We start from the raw sequence: 8,514 nt of genomic DNA on the forward strand, positions 1-8,514 counted from the left end.
AACGAAAAATAGTAAAAACACGCACATCCTTTGATAGTTGGTGAAACACCTTCATGCGTTAAAATTTTGAATTAATGGATCAGATCATCTTCAGTATTCAAATATATTAAAATGTTGTACTTGAAATAATGTACGTTATTGCAAAATTATTAGGAAGTTGATGAAACACTGAAAATTAGCAGAAAGAAAATCTAAATTTGCTATCTAACCAATTAAAAAAGAATTGTTTTACTTAAAAGTCTTGAAAATGACCCAACAAAACTTCATTTTTACAAACTATTTTATTTTTCACTTTAAGTTACTTGGAAAGAGATTTGTAAAGTTTGAAGCATGCGCAGTAGAACTCTTGAAGGAGTGGGAGATGTTGCCTTCATTGACAGTTGAATAAACGAACACTTCTTTAAATCCGCACCTGGAATACTAGTTGTAGGTTTCTCTATCATTGCAAGACCACTTTTTGAGATTTTACTTACCATATGTCCTCTGTGTTGCTGTTTAGTAAAAATAAGTAGAATTTGTTCTACTTAAAACAACAAAAAGCGTTTAAAATCACTTGTCTTGTTGTAGATTGAATGTTTATTGTTTAGGTTGAATAAAATACGATTTTTTAATCTCTTCATATGCGGTGGTTTGGCGTTGGGGGTCAAATAGGGATCGGTTTTTAAGCCAAGAGTGCTATTTTCAACCATTCTAAATATATTTGAGTTTTCTGTAGGGACATGAACGAGCCGTCAGAGAAGGCAACCTGTGACGGAAGCTAGATTAACTGTCAACAAACTCCAGCAAGTTAGCCATGTGACAGCCGAGTCAAATAAAAGTTAGTATTTTCTTCGTGTCAGAATTGAACCGAGACATGTTTAATATCCGAGGGGTTGTTAGAAAACAAGGCACGGACAGAGACCTTCGTCATGTCAGCGCTCGAGAGACCAGCGGCGGAGCTCACCGTCATGGACGTCTACGACATAGCGGCGGTTCTCGGGCAGGAATTTGAGCGGGTCATAGATAAGTTTGGGTGCGAGTGTCTGATCGGGGTGGTTCCCCGGGTGGTGAGGGTGTTAGAGCTGCTGGAAGCGTTGGTGAACCGCGGAACTCCCGGGCAGGAAACGGAGGAACTGCGAAGGGAGGTGGACAGGTTGCAGCGAGAGCGCAGCGACAGATACGAGCAGGAGAGGAGGCACCAGAAGGTCAGCAGCGGGCTGTGGCCTTTATGTAGGCCAAAAAGGGCCACATATTGGGGCTCCTATCTCTTTGTGTTTGTGTAACTGGTTATTATTGGTCAGCCATGTTGTGTTTTGGTTTCAAATTAAGAAAAACAAATAAAAACTGCAGTAAAAAAAATAAACCAATTAAAAAAAAAGTTTACTTAACTTTTTAAACTTTTAACCTAGCTTTTTCATTCATATTTTCATTAACTAAACGCTTAATTGTATATGTCACCACCTGATGCATCTTCTGTGTGCAGGAGATTGAGCAAGTGGAAGATGTATGGAGGGGAGAAGTACAGGACCTGCTTTCTCAAATCACTCAGCTTCAGGCTGAAAACAAGAGGTTGTCGGTGAGCCTGTCTCTCAAAGAGTCCCCCATCTGTGAGCAAGACCAACAGGATCAAGAGGGTGGGTTATACCTACTGGAGCTCTTTGACACCTGCAGCATGAATTCACTTACAGATCTAGGTCACTGGTGCAGGATAAGATTTATCTGGAAATGCACCAGAAGAAACTGTATCAGGCAAGCAGCTGTTAGAAGTGAAAATGTTTTTGTCAAATTACAGAGCCACACTTTCAACATGAACACTGTACAGTTTGCAAGAAAATGATTGGTAAATATTGGAACTTTTGGTAGAGATAGGTAGAAATGTAATCACGCAACTGCAGGATTTTCTTGTAAAGATTCAAAACAACAGTCAATCAAAAAACAATAAAAATGGTAAAAAAAAATAAGCTAATATTTGTGTAGCATTAGTCTCAACACCAAACTCAATTAAGATGATAGCATGATTTTAAAGCAGTGCGTGAAAATGTACCTGTAAATCTTAATAACCTGCTGCAATGCCTTTGAAGTTATAGCATTCCTACAACTTTAATCCAAGTAAGTTGCTATCAAAGTTGGCTCTGCATGCTGTAAAGTCATGAAATTATGTTTTATTTTGAATTTATGTTTATTATATATTTAAATAAATAATATATTCCTTTATTGCCATTTTTTATTGTATCCAAATAAGGACAAACTGAGAATGAAAAAGTGGTCCACTTATTTTTACTGTATTATTATGTATGTATCCTTGTAAGATGACTCTAAGAAACCATGAGGAGGTACAGTGAGCTAGTGGAGGTTACTATTTTTAAACCGGACCAAAATATAGCTCCTGTTCAAACTAATGGTGCTGCACTTACTTTAAAAGCATCCATGTACACAAACAACTATGGATCGTTGAGTATACAGTATGTAAGTTCAAAAAATGTACATGGTCCAGGAAGTCTTTTGATTTCTAGAATTGTATGTTGAAGATGTTTGAAAATTAAGATGCTTAATACTTTTTTCTATTTTTTTTACTCAGATTAGCAGTTGGCCCACTCTATTTTTTGTATAGGGTTTAGCCTTCAAACATTTCACAAATTTTTGATTAATTGAATTTTAATTAATCATTACATTAATTCCAAAAAGATTCCTGTATCTTCTTGTATCGTGTTGCTAAGTTTTAGAACTAATTAAAGTATTCTACCTGAATTCAGTTTAAATTCTCAACTATACAAGGTTTTGGAATTTATTTCCTTAAAATTCTAAAATGATTGCTGATTGATGGAACATATTTAATCAGAAATGTATTCTCTTCCACTTTAGCTGGAAGTTCAGAGATGGAAAGTCAAATGAGAAAGAAACTACAAGATTTAGTGGATAAACAGAGAGATGAAATCCGGGCTAAAGACCATCAGCTGTCTCAAAGAAATGAGGATATTGAAGCGGTGAGGCTTTAACTCTGTACATCATAGTTGGTTAAATAATCTACATTTTTTTTACTGAAGTTTTTAAAGTCATCAATTATTTTCCTTCCACAGCTTCAGATGCAGCAACACCGGCTGATGAACATGAACCAGGATCTCCTTCATAAGGTGGGAGTGATGGAAGCCAAAGGCAAGACGCTGATTCAGCGAAAGACTGAGCTGGAGGCTGCTGCTCAGGCACAGCAGAAGGAGCGCGGAGCTCTGCAGATGGAGATCACAAAGCTGAGAAAGGAGCTCCAAGAGCGAGAATCCCAAAGAAAACTCACTGAGTTGGAGGAATTCCCTCTCTCGAGGTCTGGGATGTTGTCACCACCACTACCACTGACTAAAGTAAGCCAGAAGACTAAACACTTTGCAAATTATAAATGTATCAATAGATTTGTGACATTCTATGTTTTTTATTCACTTGTTTTTCATTTGGTTCCACTTCTAGACCAGCACTATGCCACTCTCTGACTCTGACATAAAGTCACAGTCAGTGTTGGTGGAGTGCAGTGGGGATCCGATCTTCATTGAAAAGTGCTTGGAGTATGACAGGAGTTTTTCTCTTCAGCCAAAGTCAGCAAACAGAGGGGATGACATGGGCCCTTTTGTTGCTGTGGATGACCTGCCACCACAGTTGCTGGTAACATCTTAAACATTTCTCACAGAATGCCGTGGCTGGTTTTTTGCAGGTTTTTGGGTGTCAAACTCAAGTGCTCAGGGGGCCAAAATCCAAAACACAACTTAGGTCGTTGGCCGAACAGGATAAACATTTAATAAACACACCAAAACTACATTTTTAAAATGTAATTTTTTAACATTACTATGAATAAAAACAGACAGGAATATTATTTCAGAATAAATCAACTTAAACCTTAAATAAATTTCAATATTTGATTCTCTGTAAAAATATATTTTGTCAAAATTATACAGGTTAGAATTAAACGCAAGATAGCATCGGGTCATTAATAACAATAAAATAAAATAATCTGGAGGGCCAGATATAATTTTCACACGTGTGGGTTAGACCCTTTGTCACCATTTTTCATCAAACAAATGTTGCAAAAAGGTTTTTAGGGAGTTGAAACTATGCTCAAATGTTAGGAACCTTTAGTTAGACTGAGGCCCTCCATTAAACATCCCCAGGTGGCCCATATAATATTCTGGTAGACAGTTGACAGCTTTTATCTTTTGCTGCAGTGTCATAGACATAATAATGACCCATATTGATGTTAAATGCAGAAGGAATTCCTTTTTTACATACAAGTTTAAGACAAACTATAATTTTGTTGTAAAGTTGGATCTTATGAGGAGAAATTGCTCCATTTTAAAATCAGCCTCTAGTGGCAGTTTGAGGAACTGCAACACTCGCTGCTTCCCAGTTTGCTTCAAATTTGGAAATGGAAAATGTGTCCTTGGTGAATTCATGCACTGAACTTTTTTAATACTATATCAATGACAGCTCTGGGTATTCTTTTTGTCATCCCATCTTTACTTTGATCTCACTCTTAGAAATGTTTTTGGGCATAAATACCACAATTTAGCTGTTTGCTGTGACTTGGTTATTTAAGCAAAGTTCTGACTCCCCAGTGGACATAAAAACTCTTCTTCTTCTTCAAATGTTAGTCATTGGATGTCTGGGACAAATCCCAAGAGACACAGACAATTTGAAAACAAAGTGTCTGTTAATTATTAAAAAAAACAAAGTTATCACTTTGCCGTTTAACAAATATATATATATATATATTAAAATAAATAAATTGGTCCAGGAATAAAAAATATGATAAACCAAAAGCATATATATATATTTCAAAAGCAATACTATTCCTCATTCCTATTCCACTGTTAGGGAAATTGTTTGATTGAATTAACTGTCAAAAAGGTTGTGCTACAAAACATTTAGGTAAGGAGACCATCATTCTCCAGACTGGTTCGTTTTGTCTTTTGAAAAAAAAAATGAACAAAGATTCAAATGCAAAGTAAAGTATTTTTTAATATTTGTTGATTATTAGTATATTTAATTTATTACTTTATTTTTGTTGTTTATTTACCATTTTTCTCTGCCTCAAGAGCATGCTGCACTACTTTTTTTGAAAATGGCATTAAGACTGATTTTTTTTTTAATGTAGGATTAAGTGGATTGTAAAGATATCCAAAATCAGTTACTTTGAAGAGATCTTAAACATCATGCTGGCAAATGATAATTTTGACCATATTCTAGTGTCATTTTATAAGGGAACATTATTTTTGTGATTGTATTTGTTCTGTTCCAGGGCTGCATCTTTTGCAGGCTATTTTCTGATCAATGTGTTTTTGCTGCAGAGATCTAATGATGCAAAACCCATGGAAGACTTTGAACCTCAGTTCACCTTGCAGGAACTGCAGGATGTCCTGCAAGAGAGGAATGAACTTAAAGTACAAGTTTTTACGCTTCAGGAAGAGCTGGCATATTATAAAAGGTACAATTTGGACCAAAAAACCTCCTGTTTACCCATTTGCATTATTTGATTTTTTTGCTATTATTGACCCAACACTTTAGTGAAGAGGCTGAAGAGGACTACAGTTCTGCTGTTGCTACTCTATCTGCTCCATCTCAGTCAACTTCACCTGATCCACCTGAATCAGGAATACGCCGTTTGTAAGTCATTTCTAGCACTCATACTATTCTTTGTTTAATTTTTTTAATATAATAAATGTATTTTAGAAAAGTTTCACATACTTTTTCCTATTAGAATACTAATCTATTTAGTTTAGTTGTAGTAACTTTTAAAGCCCAACATTTCACATTTAAAAAGCTCAAGAAGAAATTATTGTCGAGCAATAAAAAGACGTCATTTGGCAACTATGGCTACTAATAAATAAATCCTTCCCTGTTTTGTTTTTAGGTTTTTGCCAATGCTGATTATAACGGCGTTTATTTTTTGTTGGCATATGAGACAAAGATGTAAAAATTTGTGACATTAATTTTATTAGGTTGTATATTTTTTACCACTGATCAAAATTATTTTATTGTTGTGGTTTTATGTTTTCAATTTGATACATTTGTGGGCCAAAATAATGTGTGTTTGTCATCTTTGCACAGGATCTTCACAGCTATTATGCCAATGGTAGCAGCCGGATTGATCTCAGATGATCCCACGTTGATGCCCATCAGGAGACTTGTTTCCTTTGTATAATTAAAGGTTTATTTTCTATTTTTCCAGAAATATTCAATCATTAAAAAGTGGCCTATTCATATTTTTGAATTGCCTTGAATGTAAGGATCGACCTACAAGACTTACATTTTTTTAACTTTAATATTTGTTTTTGTTTGTGACGTATTGAAAAAAGGTTTACCAAATATATTTTGCTTAAAAATGCTTTAAATAGTTAAAAAAAAGTGTAATTAACTGGAATAATGCCTTAGTTTGTCAGAGATGTATAAAACTGCTATAAGGTATTCAAATTGGGTATATGTTTTCATTTGTTTGTTTTTAAAATAAACTAATTGATTAACATGGATTTTCTTCTTATTAGAAGATATTAAACCAATAATCTGAAAAGGTTTTTTAAAGATTCTTCAGATTTATTACACATTTTAGTGAATCTAAATACAATGTTGTTCTGAGTATAATAATAAAGACTTTTCTTAAAAAATATGTTTTGTGTTTTTTTGTTAAGAGTTTTAATAACCAGTGAGTCAACGTTATGCAATGTCAAAAAATAAGTTGTAGCTAACTTTTTTTTTAATGTTTCAACAAGTTTCAATATGATAAAATATTACAACTTTATATGATTAAAAAAAAGCATTCTGCAAAAAAAAGTCATAAACAACAAATCACGTGTTTTCCTCACCTTTTCATGACGTGACTACTCAACAGCTGTTGAGAAGCAAAGATTGTCTAAACATGACAGAGGTGGGCTCGAATTCATAAATCTTTCCTTTATGTTGTCATAGGTGTCACATAAATTAGCAGTGCATTAGAACCTTCTTTTTAATACACGATCTTTGTTTGCGCTCACCTGTCGCTAGGATACCAATTCCGCCTCTTTTGTCCAGCGAGCCACTCTATTGGTTGGTGAGTGATGGGGGAAGTGCTGCCTTAAGGGAAGTTACCTTCTTTCAGTAAAATTACATAGTCGAAGTCAAAAACAGAAAGAAAGTTGTATTTGAGGTATTTTACGATCGGCGGTTTTGACAGTTCATCTTATTATATTTATTTAAATAGTTCCCGAGTTCCACCATGGAGTTTGGTGAGGAGTTGTCTCCTGCTCTCGCGTTTGAGAAGGACGCTTTTGAGCTCACCGTCGAGGATGTTTATGACATTTCCTACGTAATCGGCCGAGATTTGTTAAAAATAAGCAGCGCCGGTGAAGAAGTGTCGGATCTGCAGTTCAGGATCGTCCGAGTCCTGGAAATGTTTGAAACGCTGGTCAACAAATACAACCTGTCTCTGGAGGAGTTAAAACTGGAACGGGACAACTTGAAGAGTGAACTGGACAGAATCATCAAGGAGGGCTCGTCCGCGGCACCGGGCACGGTTAGTTTTTACGATCGCCAGTGATGTGGAATGAAAAGAAAAACTGACCCGTATCCTCAATCATAGCACACAGCGGGGCCCAATCAGCTGGTGGTGGACCTGACGGACCCCAACAGACCTCGCTTCACCATGCAGGAGCTGAAGGAGGTCCTGCAGGAGAGGAACCAGCTGAAGGCTCAGCTCATGGTGGCTCAAGAGGAGCTCCAGCTGTATAAGAGGTACCACATGGAAATGACTACCAAGAAATTGTGTATTAATGTGTTATTAATATTAATCCATTATAAAATATTTGTGTCTTACCTGTATTATTTTACATTAATATAATCAATAAACAGTCAATGCAAATGTACTTTATGTTTTAACTTTTGTGCTGTAATTAGTGTATGGTATTGAAAATTAGTACATGTTTATCAATTGTACTAATAATGTTTTTGTTATTATTATCATGAAAAATATTGTCACAATCTGCTTATATTTAATATAAGCATTTATGTTGCGTAGTTAGGATTAAAAATGTGTTTTGATAAATGAAATGCAATTAAAAGAATGTGATATAAGAAAAAACAATCAGGTATTATATCATATTTGTCTATTTTTTTTTTATTTATTGGAATACACCTGTGTTTTTCCTACAGTGGAATTCTGCCACAAGCTGAACCAGCCATGGTAGAAGTAAATCTGGATCCTCCAGCAGCTACAGAGCATGATCCAGCCACAATAAACGAGAAGACGACCATAGGAAAACTGTACGTATCTTTAGAAGTGCTACTTTGCAAAATAAAATCATGCATTTGGATGTAAAATGTTTTTATAAATGGAAATTTCAAGGTGAAATTTCATTTGCCGCAGGTAGAGTATGGTGGATTTAAGTTTTTTTGTTTTTTTTCTTCAGCAGCAGCCACATGATGTAGTAATCAAGCAGAAACTGTTCTCACAGTCCCTCTCCTGTCTACTAATGATATGCTTGTGACTGAGAGGAGTCATGCTGATGCAGAGGATGTTTGTGATAG

At 35.4% G+C, this 8,514-nt stretch overlaps 2 protein-coding genes across 2 annotated transcripts in view; both read left to right on the forward strand.

Annotated features, from left to right (window-relative positions):
* Positions 1 to 818: 818 nt before the first annotated feature.
* Positions 819 to 6,548, forward strand: LOC112148337 (RILP-like protein 1; the record flags this gene model as incomplete). Its single annotated transcript, XM_024275389.2, is given in 8 exon segments — positions 819 to 1,184; positions 1,463 to 1,613; positions 2,842 to 2,963; positions 3,057 to 3,332; positions 3,436 to 3,627; positions 5,307 to 5,443; positions 5,524 to 5,622; positions 6,067 to 6,548. Coding segments are annotated over 8 exon segments (1,347 nt in total). The 3' UTR covers positions 6,161 to 6,548.
* Positions 6,549 to 6,949: 401 nt separating this feature from the next.
* Positions 6,950 to 8,514, forward strand: part of rilpl2 (Rab interacting lysosomal protein-like 2) — a gene marked incomplete in the record, with an annotated part of 2,171 nt that continues 606 nt past the window's right edge. Inside the window, 3 exon segments of the mRNA XM_024276109.2 lie at positions 6,950 to 7,504; positions 7,571 to 7,722; positions 8,140 to 8,250. Coding sequence (XP_024131877.1) covers positions 7,208 to 7,504; positions 7,571 to 7,722; positions 8,140 to 8,250 — 560 coding nt within the window.

This window comes from Oryzias melastigma, linkage group LG9, assembly GCF_002922805.2.
Source record: "Oryzias melastigma strain HK-1 linkage group LG9, ASM292280v2, whole genome shotgun sequence".
Lineage (NCBI taxonomy): Eukaryota > Metazoa > Chordata > Actinopteri > Beloniformes > Adrianichthyidae > Oryzias > Oryzias melastigma.